Here is a 24,999-nt window from a genome sequence, read left to right on the forward strand (position 1 = left end):
CCATAGCCCTCAATTTCCTATCTTTCAAAATGTTATCTACCTCCACCTTAAATATATCCAATTATCTAGTCTCCACAACCCTCTGGGGTAGAGAACTCCACAGATTTACCACTTCAGGGAAAAGGAATCTTTGCACACCTCCGTTTTAAATGGCAGGTGCCTTATCTTGTAACTCAATCACAGCCGATCCTGTGCCTCACTTATTTTCTCACCAGAAATCACTAGAATTCTTTATCTCTTGACTCAGTTTTTCCTTTGAATGTACACAACAATTGAGCATCTTACATGGTAAGAGAATCCCAACAATTTACAACCTTCAGGTCTAAAAAAATTACCTTCATCTCATCTTTTATCCTATCATTCTTATCTTATCTTATATCATTATACTGCTTAGTTCCAGCCTCCCAGCATTTCCCTGCCAATTCATGAATACCTCAGTGAAATCATTGCTTGTGGGATTTACTGAACAGATAATAATACTTGGTGGTTACACCAGCAAGAATGACCATATGCATTAGAAAGGTGACCTGATTTAGGTCTTTGAATTTATAAAATGTTTTCAATGATCAACATAGAATAGGTTCCCATACATGTGGTAGCCAAGAACCAAAGTCCATATAACATAGTTCCTAATGAATCCACTAAAAAAATTCAGGAGCACCTTCTTTATCCTGATAGTGGTTATGAAGTAGAACTCATTAGTGCAAGATGTAGCTGAGGCAACTAGTATAGATGCACCCATTAGGAAGAGGAATACAATAGTATGTTGACAGGGTTAGATAAGGAGGGAGGCTTGCGTGGAACATAAACACCAGCATGGATCTGCTAGACTGAATAGTCTTGTTTCTGTGCTAGAAATACTATGTAATATAGAAAGCTTTACCTGCATTTTATTAATAACAATTTCAGAATCCTGATCCCACACACGAACTGTCCCATCTTGTGTGATATATGCCTTGCAGGCAGTAACCATTTGATTTGTGACCTAAAATTGTTAAATAGAAACATTATCATGGCTGAAGTAATCAAAATACAAATGAATGCAGCAGTTAAATTCATATCAATAAAAATGCTTACCTTAATAAAGAGTGAAGTCAGCTGTTGTGAAGTGTTGTAATACCGTGACACATTGTGAATCATTTGAATGGTATTGATTAAATTTGGAACACTCTTCGTCATAGTCACCTGGAAATTGAATCACTTTATGACTGTGACAGAAGCATACAAAACTGTTCTAAAATACACAAATATAAAAGTTACATTACTCTGCTTGTCAGCTTTGCATGGAAGTATTTTTTAACATGAGTGTAAATTCAGATAAAAGCTAGAACTAAAGCCTTTGAAATAATCTGTGATATTTTGAAGTTGAGATGCCAACCACCTGAAACTTGGTTTTGACATTTTCATAAAGGGCATGTTGCCTTAGAAATAACAGGGAAGAAAAAAAAACATTAATATACAGAAATGGGAGCACGGGAGTGTAGCGGTTAGTGTAATGCTATTACAGCACCAGCAACCTGAGTTCAATTCCCCTGCTGTCTGTAAGGAGTTTGTACGTTCTCCCCTTGTCTGCGTGGACTTCCTCCAGGTGCTCTGGTTTCTTCCCACATTCCAAAGATGTACAGGTTAGGAGCTGTGGGCATGCTATGTTGGTGTTGGAAGAGTGGCGACACTTGCAGGCTGCCCCAGAACATTCTCAATAACGCAAAAAGACACATTTCACGGTGCGTTTCAATGTACATGTGACTAATAAATAAATAGATAGAACCAATAACTTCAGAAATATTAGTTACATTGAAATCAAGGCCAGAAAAATACTGAGTCTCACCAGCCCTACCAATTGTACTTTGCCAGAACTATGGTGTAAATTCACATTATGTATTAAATCAGGGTTTCTCAACACATAAGCGATGAAATAACAGTAGAGCGAAAGCAATGCTAGGGGAGTTTCCACACATAATTTCCCAAAAGTGATTGCTCAGTTAACAGCAAAGGATGGAGAATATTGTTCAAATCAAATAATAAACAAGGTGTTTTAAAAAGCAAAAAAACCATCTTCATGTAGAGTGTAAATGATAAAATTGTAATAGTACAAAGAGGACATGGCATAGAACATTGTCAAGTAAGGCCTTACAATGATATACTTAACATATCCACTAGTTAATCCTACAATTTTTTAATTTACATCTGAGATTAATGGAATTCTACTAACATACATCATTGAGCAGAGATTAGCTATAATTTCACTGAATGGTGGAACAGGCATAAGGATCAAAGAGTCAGAGTCAAAGGCACAGAAACAGGCCCTTTGCCCCACCATGTCCATGCCATTCATTGTACCTATCTACACTAATTCCATTTACCCACATTAGGTCCATAAATTTCTATGCTTTGACAATTAAGTAGTTATTTAAATGCTTCTTAAATGCCATGAGAATATCTGCCTCCGCCAATTCTTCAGGCAGTACATTCCAGACTCTGATCACGAGGGTACTTAAAGACCAACTGCACAAAGTACAGGCATGATCCAGTAAGGAAGGAAGGACAAGGAATACAAGGTAAGGGAACCTTGGATGTCGAGAGAGGTGGTGAATTTAGACAAGAAGAAAAAGGAAGAGTATGTAAGGTTTAGGAAGCTAAAATCAAATGGAACCCTTGAGGATTATAAAGAAGCTAGAAAAGAACACAAGAAGGGAATGAGGAGAGCCAGGAGGGACCATGAAAAGTCCTTGGCAAGTAGGATTAAAGAGAATCTCAAGGCATTCTGTACATACGTCAAGAGCAAGATAATTAGGGAGAGGGTAGGCCCACTCAAGGATAAAGGAGGGAACATGATTGGAGGCGAGGCCCTAAATGACTACTTTGTGCGGTATTTACCAAGGAGAAAGACATGCAGGATAGTGAGATCAGTGTGGAACATGCTAATATGCTAGGGCATTTTGAGATAAAGAAAGAGGTAGTGTTGGGTCTCTTAAAGAACATTAAGGAGGATAAGTCCCCAGGGCCTGATGGGATATACCCCAGGTTATTGAGAGAGGCAAGAAATGAGATTACTGGGGCCTTGACTAAGATTTTTATGTCTTCTCCAGCCTCAGGTGAGGTCCCAGAGGACTGGTGAGTAGCAAATGTTGTTCCATTATTCAAGAAGGGAAATAGGGATAATCCTGGAAACTATACACTGGTGAGATTCATGTCAGTGGTAGGGGAGCTATTGAAGAGGATTTCTAGGGATAGGATTTATGAGCATTTGGAAAACCTTGGCCTAATTAGGGAGAGTCAGCATGGCTTTGTGCAGTGCAAGTCGTGTCTTAGTAATTTGACTGAGTTTTTCAAGGAGGTGACAAAGGTGATTGATGAAGGTAGAGCTGGGGATGTTGTCTACATGGATTTTAGTAAGGCGCTTGACAAGGTCCCTTATGGGAGGCTCATCCAGAAAATTATGATGCATGGGATCCACGGTGACTTGGCTGTTTGGATTCAGAACCGGCTTGCCCATAGAAGACAGGCGGTAGTGGTTGTTGGGCTTTATTCTGGATGGAGATCCGTGGCTAGTGGTGTTCCGCAGGGATCTGTACTGGGACCTCTGCTGTTTGTGATACATAAAAATGACCTGGATGAAAATGTAGATGTGTGTGTTAGTAAGTTTGCAGACGATACAAAGATTGATGAAAATGTAGATGTGTGTGTTAGTAAGTTTGCAGACGATACAAAGATTGGTGGTGTTGTGGATAGTGTAGAAGATTGCCAAAGGATAAAGCAGGATAAAGGTCAGTTGCAAACATGGGTGGAAAAATGGCAGATGGAGTTTAATCCAGCCAAATGTGAGATATTGCACTTTGGGAAATCAAATGTGAAGGGACAGTATACTGTTAATGGCAAGACCCTTAACAGTGTTGAATTATAGCGGGATCTTGTGGTCCAAGTCCATAGCTCCCTGAAAATGGTTGCACAGGTCGATAGGGTGGTAAAGAAGGCATATGGCATACTTGCCTTTATTAGTCGAGGCACTGAGTTCAAGAGCCGGGAAGTTATGTTGTAGCTTTATAAAACTCTAGTTAGGCCACATCTGGAGTACTACATTCAATTTGAGTCGCCCCATTATAGGAAGGATGTGGAGGTTTTGGAGATGGTGCAGAGGAGATTTACCAGAATGCTGCCTGGATTACAGGGCATGTGCTATGAGGAGAGGTTAGACAACTTGCATTCCTTTCTCTGGAGCAGTGAAGGCTGAGGGGAGACCTGATAGAAGTTTACAGGATTATGAGAGGCATAGATAGGCTAGACAGATGGTATCTTTTTCCCAGGGTCGAAATGTCTAATACTAGAGGGCATTCATTTAAGGTGAGAGGGGAAAAGTTCAAAGGAAATGAGTGGGGCAAGATTTTTTTTAAACACAGAGAGTGGTGGGTGCCTGGAAAGCGCTGCTGGGGTTAGTGGTGGAAGCAAATACGATAGAGGCATTTGAGAGGCTCTTAGATAGGCAAATGAATGTGCAGAGAATGGAGGAATATGGACATTGTGTAGGCAGAAGGGATTAGTTTAGTTAGGCATTTAATTACTAGTTTAATTAGCTTGGCACAACACCGTGGTCCGAAGGGCCTGTTCCTGCACTTTACTGTTCTATGTTCAATGTTATCCGTCAAAACTGTTCTAGAATTGGATGGGATTGAATGGGATTCCCTTGCTATGGGAGGCAAGGGAAGAGATTTCTAGGGCTCTGGCTGAGATTTCTAAATCTTTGCTGCACACTTGAGGTACTAGAAGACTGGAGGACAGCAAATGTGCCCCCCCCCCCTTTTCAAAAATACAGCAGGTAAAAGCCTGGTAACAAGGCAGTTGATGTGGTTTATATGAACTTTGGCAAGGCCTTTGACAAGGGCCCAGATGGGAGACTAGTTCAAAAGGTTAGGGCTCATGGGACACAGGACAAGAAGGCAAACTGGATCCAAAATTGACATGGCAATAAAAGACAGAGGGTGATTGTAGAGGGTTGGTCTTGCGTTGGAATGCCTGTGACCTGTGGTGTTCCACAAGCATCGGTGCTGGTAAACGTGCTGTTTGTAATATACGTGAATGACTTGAAGGTGGATGCAGGAAGCATGATTAGTAAGTTTGTAGATGAACTAAGACTGGTGAAGTTGTTGATAGTATGGAAGGTAGTCTAAGGCTGAGGAGAGCTATTGATGTGTTGGCGAAATAGGATGAAATATGGCAAATGAATTCAATCCAGACAAATGCGAGGTGATGCATTTTGGGAGTACTAATGAGGCTAGTTCATACACCATGAATGGTAGGTTCCCAGGGAGTATTTAGGAACAGAGGGACCTTGGACAACAAGTCCAGAGATAATTGAAGGTGGCAACACAAGTTGTTAAGAAGGCATATAGAATACTGGCTTCCATTGGTCAGGACATTAAATATAGAAGTTGGGAAGTTATGTTCTAACTTTATAAAACCTTGGTCAGACATCAGCTTGAGTATTGCATGTGGTTCTGGTCACCACACTATAGGAAGGAGATGACAGCGCTGGAGAGGGTGCAGAGGCAATTCACCAGGATGTTACTGGGGATAGAGCAGTTCAGTTATAAGGAAAGACTGGAGAAGTGAGGGTTGTTCTCCCTGAAATGGAGGAGGTTAAGAGGGGACATGATTGAAGTATATAAAAGGATGAGGGGAATAAAAGGATAGTGTAGACTGCAGGAAACTTTAAAACTAGAGGACATAGATTTAGGGTAAGGGGGAAGAGAGTTAGGGGCAATATGAGGCAGAGAATGGCAAGTACCTGAAATACAATGCCTGAGAAAGTGGTTGAAGCTGGATTGCCGACAGCATTTAAGATCTACGTTAACGATTTGAATGAGAATGTAGATGGCATGGATATTATGTTTGTAGCTGACACTAATATTGCTGTTGGTGTGATCCACAAACTATAATTCTAACTACCAGATGATTAATTAACCTTTTTTTCTGATTTTATAACTCTATCTAAAATAATCAGGACTGGCCATTTATACATGCCATTCCTTTTCCCCCCACCCCCTTTTTATATTTGTATATTCGAGCTTGATCAAGACGTTCCACTGGGATCTCTTCAGTGACTAAAGCTCTCTAGGACCTAGAGACTTTTGGAATGTGCAATCTTTGCATTTTCTCCTTCTACAGTACTTCCTTTAAGAGCAAAAAAACAAGATGTTGGAGGAAATCAATGGGTCAGGCACATCTGTGGAGGGAAATGGGCAGTCAATGTGTCAGGTCTAGACCCTTCATCTGAACCTAAAGAGGGGAGATCACCAGTATAAAGAGGTAAATGGGAGGGGTGGGGCAAGAGCTGGCAAGCAGTAGGTGGATACAGGTGAGGAGGGGTTGATTGGCAGAAGGAGTCAGGTGGGAGAGGGATTTCCTTCCTTAAGGTGCTTGGATGTAATCCATCACTTCCAGAGACTTTTCAGACCATAGTCCCATTAGTTTTGACTGTTCAGTTGCATTGCACTTAAAGAAAACATAGTACCACATGATCAAATTGCTCAGCATTGTGCAAGATCACAACTTTGAAAAATGGATACACCATAAGTCAGCTATTGAGGACCTCACCTTTAACCAGTGAAATTCACCATAAATAAAATCTTTCAGATGAAAAGTTGCTGTAAAAACCTACTGGGTCAGAATTGTAGAGTGGGTGACAGACTTGCTCCAATGCCTGCAGAAACTTCACATTGTCCTTTGCTGCGTTAGCTGCGTCAGTGATTTGAGAATCAATCTCTTGCCACATCTTTAAAAAAGTAAAACAAACCACTCTTTATTCATAAGTAAGCGTTAGAGCTGTTGAATGAATAGAACATTAATTGCACTTTATCATTACTTTAATCACTCTGTTAAGTGATACCTTCTTTGCTTAGTCCAAAGGAAAACACTCCACATTTAATTTTGTATAGTCCCTTTCTCTGTATCCTCTTCCAATCCCGTAACTCATAGGCACCTACATTTGACCAATGTAGACTTCTTACATTTTGCTGATATCCTTCATGCCACCGTGAGCTTCATAGCCCCATCCTTCATGAGCTTCATAGCTCATTATCAAGTAGTTTGGTTACTTTCCCTGCTAAGTTTTCTCACTAAACATAGGGAGGGGAGCAAGCAAGGATCCTGGGGAGGAGCAATATCTACTGTATGGACCAGAGCCAGTTTGCATTTGCTCACCAATCACTCTGCAAATGCTCCAAGTGTTGACAACCGAGCCAAACTGAAATGAACCAGTTTGCTTAAAAAATGCAAGAGATGGGGGGAAGGTAGTAGAGAGGGAGAGAGGAAAGAAGAAGTAGTGGTGAAGAAGGAAAAGATAGAGGAAATGGAGGAAGAAAGAAAAAGCGAGAAGGGGTAAGTGTGTGGAGAGGGGGGCAGAAAGATGGGAGAGAGTGGTTAGTAAAAAGCAAGGACAGAGAGATAATGTGAGAGAGAAAGAGTGTAAGACGGACAAATAAAATATAATGGCAGGAGGCAGTGGGAGAGAAAGATTGGTGTGAAAGTAATGGGGGAAAAGGAAGAGTAGGGAGAATGTATGTGGGGAACTGTGAAGACATGGTAGTTGAGGCAATTACAAGAACAACATTTCAAAGACATTTGGACAGGTACATGGATAGGAAGGGTTTAGAGGGATATGGGTCAAACATGGGCAAATGGGACTAGCTTAGATGGGAATCTTGGTTGGCATGGACCAGCTAGGCCGAAGGGCCTGCTTCCACGCTGTATGACTGTGGTGGGAGGATGAGGACTTGGAAAACTTAGAGGAAATCACTTAGGATATCAGTGAGGAAAAAGAGTCAGAGGGAGGAAGAATGATTATCAAATATCTTGCTTACATTCAGCAGGCATACACAATAAAAGTAGCTTTTTATAGAAATACAGTAAGGAAAAAAAGAGCATAGGACCTGGAGAGAGGAGCAAAAGTGGGTCCACGGTCAATCCAGGTTTTCCAACACTCGCATCCTCTATATTTGTGACTGAACATTTCTGGGGTAAGGCTGGTTGAGTGGATAAAGAGTTAGTTTTAAAGAAGGCCAGGGAGAGAGTGAGGGGAGAAAGAGAAGATTAAGAGAGGAGCCAGGTAAGTATATCCCATTCTAGACTTGACAGACCCTTGTTGAATTACACTTTCTCTTTTCTCTCCTTTCCCTACTCCACCACCCTATGCTCCCTCTCTCTCACAACAATGATTTTATATTCCTTATGTGCTTAAGTGCATGAATTGAGCCTGTCATGTGCAGCCAAAAGGATGACAGATTTCTCAAGAAATAAATCCAAATCATGTGTTCTGGGACGCTTCCAAGATGCAGAGGTCAACACTTAAAAACTACTGACACTTTAAACTCCACTTTAATTTGATCAGGTGATCCTCACAGAGTCATGGTGTTACACAGCCCAGAAACAGCCCTTATGGCCCACCACATCAATGCCTACCATTATGCCTATTTATACTAATCCCACTTCCCTGCATTAACTCCATACCTCTCTATGCCTTGTTCATTCAAGTACATATAGAGATGTCTCTTCAATGTTGTTACTGCTCCTGCCTCCACCTCTTCCTCTGGCAGCTCATTCCAGACACTAACTGCTCTTTGTGTGAAAAATTTACTGCTTTACACCTCCTCCCTCTCATCTTAAACCTATGCCTTCTAGATTTCGACACCCCCTTACAATGGCAAACAGATCCTCGTTGTCTATCCTCTCCATTCCTTTCATAATTTTATATACCTCTGTCATGTCACCTCTTTGACTCCTTCGCTCCAGAGAAAACAGACCAACGCTATCGAACCTCTCCTTACAACACAAGCCCTCCAATCAAGGCAACACATTTGTGAATATTTTCTGTACCCTCTCTAGCTTAATCACTTCTTTCCTGTAGTGTGGTGACCAGAACTGCACAAAATATTCCCAAGTATGGCCTAACCAGCATTTTGTACAACAGTAACATGACATCCCAACTCTTGTACTCCATGCCCCAGCCGATAAAGGCAAGCATGCCATGTGCCTTCTTCACCACCCTGTTTACCTGTGTTGCCACTTTCAGAGAACTATGTATTTGTACCCTAACGTATCTCTCATCAATGATACACCCTAAGACCATGCCAGTCACTGTGTGTGTCCTGGTTTAACTTCCCAAAATGCATCACTTCACACTTGCCTGAGTTAAATTCCATCTGCCATTCCTTCGCCCACTTTCCCAGTTGATCTAGATCCTGTTGTAACCTTAGACAACCTTCTTCACTGTCTGCTGTACCACCAATTTTGGTGTCATCTACAAACTTGCTAATCAACCCACCTACATTCACATCTAAATCATTAATATATATGACAGACAGCAGGGGACTAAGCACCTCTCTCTTCTTCCAAACTTCCTCTGATTCTCCCCCTCCCCATTTTGTCCCCTTTCCCATGCCCCCCCCTCCAGAACCCCATCACCCATTTTCATCCACCTCTTTCTCCTGGTTCCATCCACCTACTACCCACACATTTCACCCACCGGTTTCCCACTCCCCTATCTGGAAGTGGTTCCATCTGCCCTTCATCTCTCCCATAATGGTTCCCATTATCACCTTTCTTACTTCCAGCACTGGTAGCCTTATGGTTCCCTCTTAACACCTTCCTAGCTGTCTCCACCTTCACTCTTCCATCCCTCCCACCCCCCCCCCACCCCGGCTCCATTTGCCTTTTTTTTTGTGTCTCCATCTATCATCCACTTGCTTCTCTCTCCCAACTCCACGACTCCCTCTCGTCTATCTAGCTCGATCTGCCCGACATCCTTCAACCCTCCTTGGTTCACTAATCACCTCTGGCTCCTGTCTCACAACTCCCCCTCTCCTCTTTATACTGGCCTTCTTCCCTCTCCACTCGCAGTTTAGACCTGAAACATCAACAATTCCTTCCCCGCCCTCACCCCCCAGATGCTGCTCGAGTTCCTCCAGCAGATTGTTTGTTAAGAAGTGTGTTAAAAGAGTGACCCTTGAGCATTTTGCTACTACAAAGAAGGTAGTTGTGATAGTATCAAACTGCTAAGGCACAGGAAATCTGTATCAGAACAGGTGAGCCAGAAGCATATCTGATATTAGCAACCTAAATTTACCTGGTCCTTCAATGGTCTGATGTGAAAGTGTCCCCCTTCCCCTTCCAATCACCCCTCTCTGTCACTCTCTAAGATTCTCTTCCATCCTAATGCTACTCTTTCTGAGGTACATCCTCTCTGCTTCATGTCCACAAGGTTCCCTTCATCTTTTTATTAATTCCATCCCATTTGCAATCTCCTTAATATATGACCTTCTTGATTTGTCATTGACCTGTTCACATGAGAATTTTCATCAGCTCTGTTTATTGTATCCAGTTGATATGTCAGGCACATGCAATTCCACTGGCTTATGACGTATAAATAATGTGATTAATTCAGAACACAAATGGATCTCCTCCACATACAGAGGTGACTGATTTTACCAAACCTGAATATATCAATGCAGACCCCAAATGTAAAATAACTGTGAAAACAATTGAAGACTAACTATTATTCTAAAAAGTTGATAAAAATATTTACAAACTACATTTTGTAATGCCAAGGATCCTTATACTTGTTTACTTGATAATTTTACCTTTATCATTTTTGATTGACTTATATTTAGTACATTGATTACTGCCTTGCAATGTTGTCCTTTAAGTTGCTCTATGATAGAATTGAATTTAGCTGATGTGCACTTCCAGTATTCGAGTTCGGTGAGTGGACCTGAATCTTCAGCCTCTTTCCTCACTTGATTACTTTGTGCCAGCACCTATACATAAAAATCACAAGGCTTTGCATAGTAATTTAGAAGATCGGAAGTATCCATTCTTAACTCCTCAATGATTCATTTGCATGCTTTCAACATTCTAGTTGTATGCTTATAACACCTACTTCTCTGCAACCTCTGATGTCTTCACCACTGCACCAGTGCTATCAACTTATTTGTCCAAAATTGAGGTTTATTATCATTGTTCCTTTTCCACATGCACGCATTCCTTGTTCCATCACCCTCCCACTGAAGATGGCTGTTTCTAACCTCAGTCTCTTGTTCAACAGAAGATGAGCCACTGTCCCCCTTAGCTAACAAATGCTAAAGGTGCTAAAGCTCTCCACTAGTACAGAATTTCAATCTCAAACCATGATGCTGTAACACTTTGCTTCCTGCAGCATTGCACAGTGCAGTTCAGTGGATCCCATTTAAGATTTTAATCACGTTCTTAATCTATTCTGATCATTTTACTTTCAACGCACATTTCTGAGGTGAAAACTTGGAATGAAATTTTGATCTATATTACAATGTTAAAGCAACTTGCTAACAGAATCGTCAAGGGTTAAAGCTTCTAAATATACAAACCAGTTCTAGTTGATTGTGCCACTTCAAAAGCAGATTTTCAAGCTGTAAAACCATTTCTGGATTGGATGCTGCTCCCCTTATTTGTTCAAAAGAGCGTAGCTGAGAAAGATCAACCTTTTCACTCTTCAGTACTACAGCTTTTTCAAGGCTTGTTTTTGCACCTTAAGAAAATAACATCCAACAAAACACAAATAAAGTTAACTCAAATAATCACATGTTAGTAGTTTAACAATTACCATTGATAAAGTTCACTAATTTTTAATTAAATTTTCAACCACATATAAGCAGAAGTTCTCCATAATTCACAAGGAATTCTTTTAGACCAATCACGCCAATGGTTTAACTCTGTGTTTTATAGTTCTGCAAAATCACTGCCTTAGTAAACCATCAGGTTACTGTTTCAGAAGACAGCAATAATTGTGATTCAGCAGCCCATTTAAAACAGCAGCTGATTTTCTTTTCCACAATAAGTAAAACAAATAGCCACCCATTCACTATCACCCTTTTTGGCTACCCAGGACAGATTTCACACTCTATAGGAACTATGAGGCTAGCAAAAAACACGTTAATATATCAGTAAATTAAATAGCATTTCTCAGCATCCTGAACTGAACTTCGCTGGATTCAGCTATTCAAAACTGTCAAGACTCTGTAACAGTTTTTAAATGAGCTCACTATGACCCAAAAATGCATTAACGTGCGTGAAACTTATTTAATTTTAGATTTCGAAAACCATCTTTCAGCATTTTAATGGTGTTAAAACAGCTTAATACTGCTTTAAAAATCCCACAGCAATCTATAACTGCAGGGCGCAAGTACAGCATTATTGGGTCTTCTTATTTAAAAATGTGCTGTGCCAGTTACAGCAGCATTACTTTGATGATCTAATGCAAAATATCACAGCTGTCAGCTATGCCTGGAAGCTACAACTTAAAGGGGCTTACCACCACACAGGCAGCACACACAAGTAACATAAAAAAAAGAGCACAAGTTAGTCATTCAGCCCCTCAAGCCTACCTCAACCTTTCATAAGATGATGGGAGATCTACCTCAAACACTATTTTCTTACTCGTATGGCTTTATTCCTTTAATATTCAGTTTTGAAAATAATTAATGACTGAGACACACAGTTCTCTGGGATAAACAATTCCAAAGACTTGCCACCCTTCTGAGTGAAAAGAAAATCCCCCATTTCAGTCCTAATTGGTCAACACCTTATTTTGAGACTCTGGCCCTTAGTTTTAAATTTGTCACAGGCTTAATCTCTCCCTCCCTCCCCCCACCTTTTTACCTTGTTGAGCCCTCCAAGAATGCTTCATTCATTAAAACTCTAGATGCTAATTGCCAAGGCAACTCAATCTCTCCTCATATGACAGATTTCTCCTTCCCAACAGTCTGGTGAATCTTCATCACACTTAAATCTAATAACAAGTACATCTTTTTTCTGGTATACAATTTGTATGCTCTTGCAGCTTCCTTATGTCCTCTTTACAGCTTATACACAAGAACACAAGAAAACAGATGCAGAAGTAGTTACCAGGCCCCTCAAGCCAGCCCACCATTCCATATGATCATGGTTAATTTATGCTGGCTCAACCCCATAACTCTCAATTCCTTCTTTCAAATATTTATCCATCTCCACCTTAAATGTATTTATTGATCAGGACTCCACCACCCTCAGGGGCAGAGAATTCCAGAGAATCACTACCCTCTGACAAAAGAGATTTCTATGCACCTCAGTTTTAAATGACCGGCCCCTTACTCTGTAGCTATGTCCCCTCCTTTGTGACTCTCCCACTAGTGGGAGTCAACATCTACCCTGTCAAATCCCCTTAGGATCTTATATATTTGAATAAGATCTCCCCTCATTCTTCTAAACTCCAAAGAATACCGACAAACTGACCAGACTCTCTTGAGAGGACAATCATCTCATCTCAGGAATTAGTCTGGTGAATCTCTTTTGGTCTGCCTCCAATGTTACTATATCCTTTTTTTCACCAGGGAGCAAATCTATGCACAGTATTCTAGCTCTGGCCTCACCAACACCCGATAAAATTGTAACAAAACCTTTTTCTTAACCTCCAACCCCTCTGCAATAATGGCTAACATGCCATTTGCCTTCTTATTGTTGGACCTGCTACGAACAGCTAGATCTCTCTGCACTTCACTTATTTACAGTGTCTATTCATTCAGAAAAAAATCTGCCTTTTAATTCTTCTTGCCGTAGTGCATGACCTTTCCTACTTACCTTGTATCATCAGCAAATTTAGCAACATCTTTAATAGTTCATTAAAATCATTAGTAGTAACAGTAAGAAGTTGACACTCCAGAACTGATCCCTTTGGCACACCATTTGTTATATATTGCCATTCAAGAAAAAAGACATTCATGCTTACTCACTGCTGTTAGCAAATCTATCCACACCAACATGTTATTCCTAACACCATTAGCTTACTTTCCAAAATACACTCAGCAACATATTTTGAATTTGATCATCCTTGTGCTGTGGACCTCATTGGTAATACCAGCATTTATTGTCCATTTGTAATTGCCCCTGATTCAAGGAAGCAGTCAAAAGTTAGTAACATTGGTAATTTTGGAATCACATATAAACTAGACTGGGTTAGATTGCCTTCCCCAAAGGACTTCAGTGAACCAGATCGGTCTTACCAGTAGTCCAGTAGCTTTGCTGTTAATGAAACTGTCGTAGGGGAAAGAATAGTGAGGGCTAATAACTAGTAAATAGGAAGGTGGATTGTGCTAATGTGGTAACAGGGAACTGCAGACAAGCCCAAGAGTAGAGACATGGACTGCAGCAGTCAGGAGCTTCATTTATTATGTTATAGCGAGCACCCATTATTGTAATAGAAAACTGGATTGATGGTTAGACTTGTGGATAATCATTTTATTCTGTAATCAAGGCTTCGTTTGATACAAGTCTTTCTGTAGTCACCATTCTGTTATCCAAACCTAGTTTTACTATTAATCAAGTTTCTGTGTAATCCTGTCAACTGAGAATGTAAAAGCAGTACCAAATTCATGCTCAGGTAGATCAGCTTTGACTGGTCTTCTGGTACACACCAGTTTTTAATAAGTAGTCCATTATTTTGAACACCAACTCCACATGATCTTTCCATTTGCTCCTATGAAACTAAACATATAAAACAGGAGCAGCAATAGACCAACACACAAAGCACTGGAGGAACACAGTGGGTCAGGCAGCATCTATGGAGGGAAATGGACAGTTGACATTTCGGGTCAAGACCCTTCATCTGGACTGAAAAAAGGGGAGATAGCCAGTATAAAAAGGTGGAAGGAAAGGGTGGAGCAAGAGCTGGCAGGGGAAAGGTGGGTTCAGGTGAGGTGGGTGGCAGAAAGATGAGGGTGGGAATGATGTTAGAAGCTGGGAAGAAAGCAATGGACCGCTGGTTCTTCAAGCCTGCTCTGCCATTCTGTACAATCCTGCTTAATCTTATATCTCAATCCCATATTCTCATTCTCTACTCATATCTCTTAATGCCTTTACCTCCTTCAATATATTCCATGACCTAGTCTCCGCTGCCTTCTGTTGTGGGGAATTTTACGGGTTCACAACCCTCTAAGTGTAGAAATTTCTCCTCATTTCAGTCCTAGATGTCTTACCCCTCATTGAAGACACCTCAGCCAGGGGAAACTTTCTCCCCGCATCCACTCTTTATAGCTTTGTTTCAATTAGATCTCCTCTCAGTCTTCTAAACTCCAGCGAATACAGGCTTTTTGATCCAATATCTCATCATACAACAGTCTTGCCATCCCAGTAATCAATCTGATGAATCTTCACTGCACTCCCGTTATGGCAAATATATCCTTTCTCAAGTAAAACCGAAACTGCACAGAATACTCCAGCTATGGTCTCACCAAGACCCTATGTAATTCTGGCAAAACATCTTTACTTCTGTAATGAAGGCCAACATACCCATTTGGTAACTGGTTTATTATTGTCACATGTACTGAGATACATTGAAAAACTTTGTTTTGCATGCCAGCCATACAGATCATTTCACAACATAAGTACATCAAGGTAATACAGGGGAAAAGCAATAATAGAATACAGAATATAGCGTTACAGTTACAAAGAAAGTGCAGTGCAGGTAGACAATCAGGTGAAAGGGCCACGATGAGGTAGATTGTGAGGTCAAGAGTTCGTCTTTATCATACAAGAGGTCTGTTCAATAGTCCTACAAGGGCGGGATAGAAGCTGCCTTTGAGCCTGGTGCTGCGTGTTTTCAAGCTTTCGTATCTTCTGCCTGATGGAAGGGGGAAGGAGAGAGAATGTCTGGGGTGGGTAGAGTCTTTGATTATGTTGGTTGATCTTCTGAGGCAGCGAAGTATAGTCCATGGAGGGGAGGCTGGTTTTCGTGATGGACTGAGCTGTGTCCATAACTCTGCAATTTCTTGAATCCTGGGCAGAGCAGTTGCCCTACCAAGCTGTGATGCATCCAGATAGGATGCTTTCTATGGTGCATCCATAAAAAATTGGTGGTCAACAGCGACATGCTGAATTTCCTTAGCCTTCTGAGGAAATAGAGGCACCTGTGCACTTCCTTGGCCATGGCGTCTGCATGGTTGGATCAGGACAAGTTATTGGTGATGTTTACACCTAAGAACTTGAAGCTCTCAACCATCTCCACTTCAGCACCATTGAGACATACAGGGACGTGTGCTCCGCCCTGCTTCCTCAAGTTAATGACCAGCTCTTTTGTTTTGCTGACTTTAAGGGAGAGGCAATTGTCATGACATCATGCCACTAGGCTCTCTATCTCCTTCCTGTACTTTGTCTCGTCGTTATCTGAGATTCGGCCCACCGTGGTGGTGTCATGTGTGAACTTGTAGATGAAGTTAGAACAGAATCTAGCCACACAGTTGTGATTGTAAAGGGAGTAAAGTAGGGGGCTGAGGACGCAACCTTGCGAGGCACTAGTGTTGAGGATAATTGTGGCAGAGGTGTTGGTGCCTACCCTTACTGATTGCAGTTTGTTGGTCAGAAAGTCAAGGATCCAGTTGCAAGGGGAGGTGCTGAGTCCCAGGTCTAGGAATTTGAAGAGGAGTTTGTTTGGAATTATGGTATTGAAGGCAGAGCTACAGTCAATAAATGGGAGTCTGACATAGGCATCTTTGTAATCCAGATGCTCCGGAAATGAGTGTAGGGCCAGGGAGATGGCGTTGGCTATGGACCTGTTTTGGTGGTAGGTGAATTGCAGTGGGTTGAGGATGTCTGGGAGGCTGGAGTTGATGTGTGCCATGACCTGCCTCGCAAAGCACTTCATGATGGTGGATGTCAGAGCCACTGGGCGATATTCATTGAGGCATGTTACCTTATTTTCCTTTGGCACTGGGATGACAGCAGTCTTCTTAAAGTGGGTAGAAACCTCAGATTAGAGAGAGGTTAAAAATGTCTGCAAATCCTCCCACAAGCTGATCCACACAGGACCTAAGGACACGGCTGGAAATTCCATCCAGGTCAGACGCTTTCTGTGGGTTCACTCTCCGGAAATCTGATCTGACATCTGCAATGATTACTGTGGGTACAGGTGCACTGGAGACCGTTGGGGCCAGTGGTGTCATTTCTTTGCCCTTCTGTTCAAAATGTGGATAAAACGCATTGAGCTCATTGGGGAGGGATCCGTTGCTGTCAGCAATGCTGCCTGACTTCGTCTTATAGCCCATTATAGCATGCAAGCCCTGCCACAATTGACACCTAGTCTGGGACTCAGTTCTGGCCTGTATTGTCTCTTAGCATCCTTAATAGCTTTATGAAGGTCATATCTTGATTTCCTGTACAGATCAGAGTCACCCAATTTGAACACCGCAGACCTGGACTTCAGTAGGGAGTGGATCTCTTGCTTCATCCATGGTTTCCAGTTGGGGATCACCCAGATTGACCTCTTTGGTACATAGCCCTCTACACCTTTGCTGATCAAGTCCGTGACAGTGGTGACAGACTCATTTAGATTGGCTGCTGAGTCCTTGAGTATGGACCAGTCTACCAACTCAAAGCAGTCAGGTAGAAGCTCATCTATTTCCTCAGACCAGCACTATACAACTTTTGTATTGGTATTAGTTTATTATTGTCACATGTACCGAGGTACAGCAAAAAGCTCATCTTGCATACCGTTCGTACAGATCAATTCATTACAACAGTGCATTGAGGTAGTACAAGCTAAAACAATAAAAGAATGCAGAATAAAGTGTAACAGCTACAGCGAAGGTGCAGTGCAGGTAGACAATAAGGTGCAAGGTCATAACGAGCTAGATTGTGAGGTCAAGAGTGCATATTATCGTATTAGGGAACCATTCAAGTCTTATTACAGCAGGGTAGAAGCTGTCCTTGCGCCTGGTGGTACGTGCTTTCAGGCCTTTGTATCTTCTACCCAATGGGAGAGGGGAGAAGAGAGAATGTCCAGTGTGGGTGGGGTCTTTGATTATGTTGGCTGCTTTACTGAGGCAGAAAGAAGTGCAGACAGAGTCCATAGAGGGGAGGCTGGTTTCCGTGATGTGCTGAGCTGTGTCCATGACTCTGCAGTTTCTTGCGGTCATGGACAGAGCAGCTGTCATACCAAGCCATGAAGCATCCCGACAGTATGCTTCCTATGGTGCATCGATAAAAATTGGTAAGGGTCGACAGGGACATGCCAAATTTCTTTAGCCTCCTGAGGAAGTAGAGGAGCTGATGAGCTTCCTTGGCCATGATGTTTACATGGTTGGACCAGGAGAGGCTATTGATGATGTTCATTCCAAGGAACTTGAAGCTCTCAAACTCAGCACTGTTGATATAGACTGGAGCATGTGCAGCGCCCCCTTTCCTGAAGTCAATGACCAGCTCTTTTGTTTTGCTGACATTGAAGGAAAGGTTGTTGTTATGGTACTAAGCTCTCTATCTCCTTTCTGTACTCCAACTCATCGTTATTTGAGAGACGGCCCACTACGGCCCATACTTTCTGTACTGGATGTAAAGGGGTATAATTTTAAGGTGATTGGAGGAAAGTACGGGGGAATATCAGAGGCAAGTTTTTTACACAGTGGTGGATGCGTGGAACATGCTGCCAGGGGTGCTGGTAGAGGCAGATACATTAGGGACATTTAAGAAACTCTTAGATAGGCAGATGATTGATAGAAAAATGTAGGGGTATGTGGGAGAGAATAGTTAGATTGATCTTAGAGCAGGTTAAAAGTTCGGTACAACATTGTGGGCTGAAGGACCTGTACTGTGCTGCAATGTTCCATGTTGTATATTCTGTTTGTACACAGGGTGAAGGAGCACAGCCTGATGGCCTGATTTACCACAGTGTGGGCAGGTGATGGATTGCTAGGTGCCTTTAATGACTGCATAGCAATGGTCAAGGGTGTTTGGCCCCCTGGTGGGACAGGAGACCTGCTGGTAGTATTTTGGTACCACACTCTTTAAATTAGCCTGGTTGAAGCCACTGGCTATGATGAATACCTTGGGGTATACCTGTCCAAGGCCATTGATCACAGAGTATAGTTCATCAAGTGCAGGCTTCACATCTGCTTGGGATGGGATGTAGACTGCTGTCAGGATAGCTGAAGTGAACTCCTGTGGCAGGCCATATGGGCAGAACTTCACTGTCAGATATTCCAAGTCTGGTGAGCGGAAACTCACCAGAACTGTCACATCCAAGCACCACAAGGAGTTGATTAGTAAGGAGACCCCTCCAACTTCTATCTGGTGAGTTGAGAGGCCATCAGGTTGCATGGCAGTCAGGTCCTCCTAACTGCTTGCCTTACCTGCATGTTTGCTTTCAGTGACTGTTGTACAAGGACACCCATGTCTTTTCATTCATCAACATTTCCCAAACTACCACCAGTTAAATAATACTCTGCCTTTCTGCTTTTCCTTCAGAAGCAAATAAATTCACAAGGCATCTACCATGTATCTGACCACTCATTCAACTTGTCTAAATTGACTTTAAGCCTCTTTGTGTCCTCCTCACAATCCATAATCTCATCCAGTTTCATGTTGTCAACATGTTTGGAAGCTTTGCATTTGGTTCCCTTATCTAAATGATTGATGTATATTGTGAAGAGCTGGGGCCCAAGCACTGATGCCTGCAGTACTATTTCCTGAAAAGCTACTACACGTTGCAAAGTTGGAAATTTCATTGAAGCAGCAATCAACATTCTCCAGAGTTTATTTTTTTCTTAGAGTTCTTTAATGGAAGTATACTTTGAAAACCTAACTCACCTACGAGTCTTCTTCACCTTTGTGATCTTATTGTCTCATGTGGAAACTGTGCTTCCCACAACTGTTGCCCGTGCTTTTGTTGGATAGTTTAACAAATATTAACTGTAAATACAAGCCTAAACTTGTCAAATTCTCACAATGACTTAACAGTTGAAATATCTTACCGTTTAGGAAAGTGATATATCTGTGAATAATCTCTTTGAAAGATTTCTTTTCTCTTTCCCCATGTATGGACTGGTTAAGTGCTCCCCAGTTTTCTGATGCACAAATAGCAGGCAAAAAGATCTTTTCTATCATAGTCGTAGCACCAGTAAGTATTCCATCAGTGCAATCCAAGACACAAAAGGACACCTCCTACAAGGAAGAATGTCTGCTAGTCAAAGTTACTTGTAAAACTGTCAGAAAAATGATCATTAGTCAGCATCTTATTTTTGCCAGCATACAAATGTCAAAGATAATGTACTTGATTAAATCTCTGGCATTCTTGGATCTGAAAATATCTAATATTTTGCTGGTATTCCCATCAAATGACATTCATGGTATGGGAGCTTAAAACGATAATATGCATTTATGTTGCACCATTAATTCAGTGAAACATTCCTGGCCTTTATCAAATAAGTAAGAACCGATCGCGATTTAAAACATTAATATTGAGCAGTCTGTGACGATGGACCCGAGGCTGACGGGCGGGAGTGGAGACTGACTGTCCTACAGATCAGAGGCACATGGCTCTGTGAGTCCCGATGCAGGGTCTCAACAACTCTTCTCAACCAGTTGGAGTTCCTGCAGCAGATGATTTGTCTGTCCTGAAGATTGTTGAACAGTGGGTGGGCTGGTAAACTTCATGCAAATAGCCCAGTGGTTGGCCAGCCCATGGTGACTGCTGTTTGCTGCTCCTAGACGTTGAGGTTGCTTGCTTTTTATTGCATGCATGTGGTACGCTGGGGGCAACTAGTGGTTTCTCAAGGGTAACATGGGCAAAATACCTCTTTCTTCCAATCTATTAGTAATTAGTTAAATCATACTGACAGGGCATGCATTGTAACTTGATGTGATCCCCTTCTAACCATACTGCTGAAAAACATGGTGAATTTTTACTCACCCACTTTCAGGGGCACTAGTAAAGCCCTTCCAATTGTAAGAGGTTTTTTCCCTTGGCTTATCACCACAGAGGGTGGTGAGTAAATGGAATGAGTTGCCAGATGAATAGTAGAGGCACAAATAATTAAAACATTTAAAAGGCATTTGGATAGGTACATGAATAGGAAAGGTTTAGAGGGATGTGCACCAAATGCTGGCAAATGGGATTAGCTCAGTTAGGCAACTTGGTTAGCATGGATGAGTTGGGCCGAAGGGCTGTTCCCATGTTGTATAACTCTGACTTTCTATGACTAAATGTCTAACAGATTTTGCCAGGTGATCAAAACCCTGGTCAACCCATATCCAGCAGGCCAGAACTAGAAGAACTTGGGCCAGAAAATATCAAAGAAGGGAAAGGCTGTGGTCATGGAAAGGTCTGAACACAAGGACAAAAAATTTCAACCAGAGTAGCATAGACTCAAATCACAAAATTGCATACTTGTAATGGCATATGAAGTCAGACCAAGGAATGAAAAATAACAGGATGGGGATTGCATGATATCACCATTAGCACTATCAAGTTCCAACCGGAAGATTAGAACACATGGGATTCAGGGTGAGCTAGCCAACTGGATATAAAATTGGCTTGGTGGTAGGAGGCAAAGAACATAAAACAGAACAGTACAGCACAGGAACAGGCCCTTTGACCCACGATGTCCATGCTAACCATGCCGATTGCCTGCACATGATCTATATCCTTCCATTCTCTACCTGTTCATGTGCCTGTCTAAATGCCCCTGAATTGTTACTATTGTACCTACTTCCAGCACTTCCCCAGCAATGTGTGCCAGGTACCTACCACCCTACCACTGTGTGTGTGTGTGTGTGTGTGTGCGTGCGTGCGTGCGTGCGTGCGTGCGTGTAAATTTCCTCAAATCATCTTTAAACTTTCCCCATGTCACCCTCTCATATTTGACATTTCCACCCTGGGGGAAAAAAAGACTGTCTACCTACCCTATCTATGGCTCTCATAATTTTATAAACTTCTATCAGGTCACCCTTCAGCCTCCCATGTTCCAGGGAAAACAATCCAAGTTTCTCCAACCTCTCCTTATAACTAATACTCCCTAATTCAGGCAACATCCTGGTGAACCTCTTCTGCACCCTTTACAAAGCCTCCACATTTTTCCTGTAATGCAGTGTCCAGAACTGCACACAATACTCCAAATGTACCCTAACCAAAGTGTGATACAGATGCAACATGACTTCCCATTTCCCACAATGACACTTTGAAGTGAATATTTCGCATTCTCACACCGACATGTTTGACCACAGGCTCCTCTACTGCCAAGTTGAGGCTAGATGCAGATTAGAGGTACAGCACCTCATATCCTGCTTTGGTAGTCTCCAACCTGACAGCATGAACATTGATTTCTCTAATTTCCGGTAACTACTCCCCTCTGTCCCCCCCTTTTTCCCCTTATCCCACTGGCCCCATCACCCCTCTCTTTCCCCTCTTGATCTGCCCATCACACACACTTTCCTCCCTCCAGTTCCTCTCCTCACCTCCTTCCCTGTATTCCATGGTCCACTATCCTCTCCTATTGGATTCCATCTTCTTCAACCTTCTGTCACTTTAACTTATCACCTCCCAGCTTCTCACATCATTCCCACTCTCCTCCTCCCTCACCTGCCTATCATCCTCCTCACCTGGTTCCACCTATCACCCACCAGCTCTTGCTCCACCCCTTCCCCCCCCCCACCTCACCTCTTTATACTGGCTATTTCCCCTCTCCTTCCAGTCCAGATGAAGGGTCTCAACCCAAAACGTCAACTGTCCATTTCCCTCCATAGATGCTGCCTGACCCGCTGAGTTCCTCCTGCATTTTGGGTGTTGCTCCAGATTTCCAGCATCTGCAGTCTCTAGTGTCCCCACATATCAGATATGGACTTGCCTGCAAAGCTCCTGTAAAATGCTGTCATAAATAGCCTTTCCCCAATTTAGCACTTTCCCTTGAGGTCCAGTTTTATCCTTATGCATAACTATCTGAAAAGGAGTTGTGTTCACTTTTCCAAAATGCTTTCCCACTGAAACTCCAGTCACCTGGCCAGGCTCATTTCCCAATACAAGGTCTAGTGTCTAGTATGGCCCCTTCCCTGGTTGGATTATCTACATGCTCTGTCAAGAAAACTTTCTGGATGTACCAAACAAATTCTGCCTCATCTAAGCCTCTGGCACTAAGGGAGTACAAGTCAACATTGGGGAAGTTAGTCACCCTACACAACTCTGTAGGGTCCTGCAGGGTTTCAACCCGAAACATCGACAATCCCACAGAAGCTGCTCGACCTGCTGAGTTCCTCCAGCAGACTTTGTTACTCCAGATTCCAGCATCTGTAGTCTGTGTATCTACCCTACACAACTACCTTGTTGCTTTTACATCTTTCTATAATCTGCCGACATAACTGTTCCTCTATCTCCCACTGGCTACTGGCAGGCCCATAGTATAACCCCATCATAGTGAAGGCATTTGGCACGCTTGCCTTCATCGGTCAGAGCCTTGAATACAAGATTTGGAATGTCATGTTACAGCTGTTCAAAATGTTGATGAAACTGCACTGGACGTACTGTGTACAGTTCTGGTTCGCCTAGCTACAGGAAGGATGTCACTAAGCTGGAAAGGGTGCAGAAAATATTCACAAGGATGTTGCCAGGACTGAACAGTTTGAATTATAAGGAGAGACTGGATAGGCTAGGGTTGTTTTTCCTGGAGCACAGGAGGATGAAGGGTGACCTTAGAGGTATATAAGATCATAAGGGGCATAGATAAAGTGAATAGTCAGTCTTTTTCCCTGGGTGGGGGAGTCTAAAACTAGAGAGCATAAGGAGAAAGGATAAAGATTTTAAGGGGATCTGTGGGGGAAGTTTTTTCCACTGGGTTGTGGATATGTGGGATGTGCTGCCAGAGGAAATGGTAAAGACGGTACAATTACAACATGCTGAAGACATTTAGACACATACATGGACAGGGAAGGTTTAGAGGGCTAAATGCAGGCAAACGGGACGAGCTGAGCAAGCATCTTGGCAGCATGGATAAGTTGAGCTGAAGTGGCTGTTTCCACGCTATGTAACTAAGATTAACTGACCTGTAACTGCTGTTTACATCCCTACACCCTTACAATTGTAATATTTCTCCAGTCCTCGGGTAAGACGACTGCATCTGCAAATATTTGAAGGATTATGCCAGGACTGTGTAATTTCCTCCTTTGCTTTCCTTAGCAACCTATGATGCACCTCACCTCACCTTACCTCCTCCTTAATGTTTTCCTTATCCAATATCACAACTACTTTTTCCAGAGATGAAAATATTTTCTTGGAGAAAGGAGCAGTAGTTCAGTCTCCTCTAGCTATGATAAACTTGATCCACTAGTGGATGGTGTGCAGTGATCCTTCCTTTGTGCCTTTTTAGTGGCTGATAGGGTACATTTAAAACTGAAAAATCCTAAAACTTATTTTCCCTAAAACCATAGGTTGAAAAACTTTTCCTAATTAATATACTCAAATAATAAACAAAGTAGAGTGGCATGATGGTGCAACTAGTAGAGCACTGCCTCACAGCACCAGATACCTGGGCTCAATCCTGAGCTTGGGTGTAGTCTATGTGGAGTTTGCATTTTCTTCCTGTGACCATGTGGGTTTCCCCCAAGTGCTCCAGTTTCGTTCCACATCCCAAAGACATGCAGGCTGTTAGATTAATTGGCCACTGTAAATTGCCTGGAATGTGGAGGTGAGCGGTAGGATCTGAGAGAAGTTGATGAGAATACAGATGGAACAAAAAAATGGGATTAATGTAGGAGTCATGTGAATGGTGTTCATGGTTGGTGCAGATTCAGTGGGTCAAAGAACCTGTTTCCATGCTGTATCTCTCTGACTCTAAAATAATTAATCAATAAAATGCAAAAAAAATTCCATACCTCATTAATATTTCTTGCTGTGATAGGAATGTCATTTTTGTACCTCACAAAGAATAAACACAGGCCACTAAGGCTCGAACTGGATAAATTGCCCATAAATAATCTCTTCAGTTTGGCCCCTTTAGCAACTCCAACAATAATTCGGCCACATTCTAAATATAATTAATCGAAGCATTAGTCAATCACAGTCTTCACACTCAGAAATATATAGAAATGTATAGACGCAATTATTATGCTTAAACGTTCAACTTTGGTTAGAATCATTACAGCATTGGCAGAGCATTGTACTCTCCCTTTAGAAACACATTTCCA

The 24,999-nt window shown here is 42.2% G+C and overlaps 1 protein-coding gene across 1 annotated transcript in view; it reads right to left on the reverse strand.

Annotated features, from left to right (window-relative positions):
• Positions 1 to 24,999, reverse strand: part of LOC127575527 (dynein axonemal heavy chain 8-like) — a 282,606-nt gene that overhangs the window by 256,819 nt on the left and 788 nt on the right. The window contains exons 2-8 of the mRNA XM_052025460.1: positions 24,688 to 24,839; positions 19,800 to 19,989; positions 11,394 to 11,554; positions 10,632 to 10,808; positions 6,656 to 6,769; positions 1,078 to 1,185; positions 884 to 985 (exon numbers count right to left, since the gene is read on the reverse strand). Of these exons, the coding sequence (XP_051881420.1) occupies positions 884 to 985; positions 1,078 to 1,185; positions 6,656 to 6,769; positions 10,632 to 10,808; positions 11,394 to 11,554; positions 19,800 to 19,989; positions 24,688 to 24,839 (1,004 nt within the window). The remainder of the gene's footprint in view (positions 1 to 883; positions 986 to 1,077; positions 1,186 to 6,655; positions 6,770 to 10,631; positions 10,809 to 11,393; positions 11,555 to 19,799; positions 19,990 to 24,687; positions 24,840 to 24,999) is intronic.

Source organism: Pristis pectinata, chromosome 10, assembly GCF_009764475.1.
Source record: "Pristis pectinata isolate sPriPec2 chromosome 10, sPriPec2.1.pri, whole genome shotgun sequence".
Taxonomy (NCBI): domain Eukaryota; kingdom Metazoa; phylum Chordata; class Chondrichthyes; order Rhinopristiformes; family Pristidae; genus Pristis; species Pristis pectinata.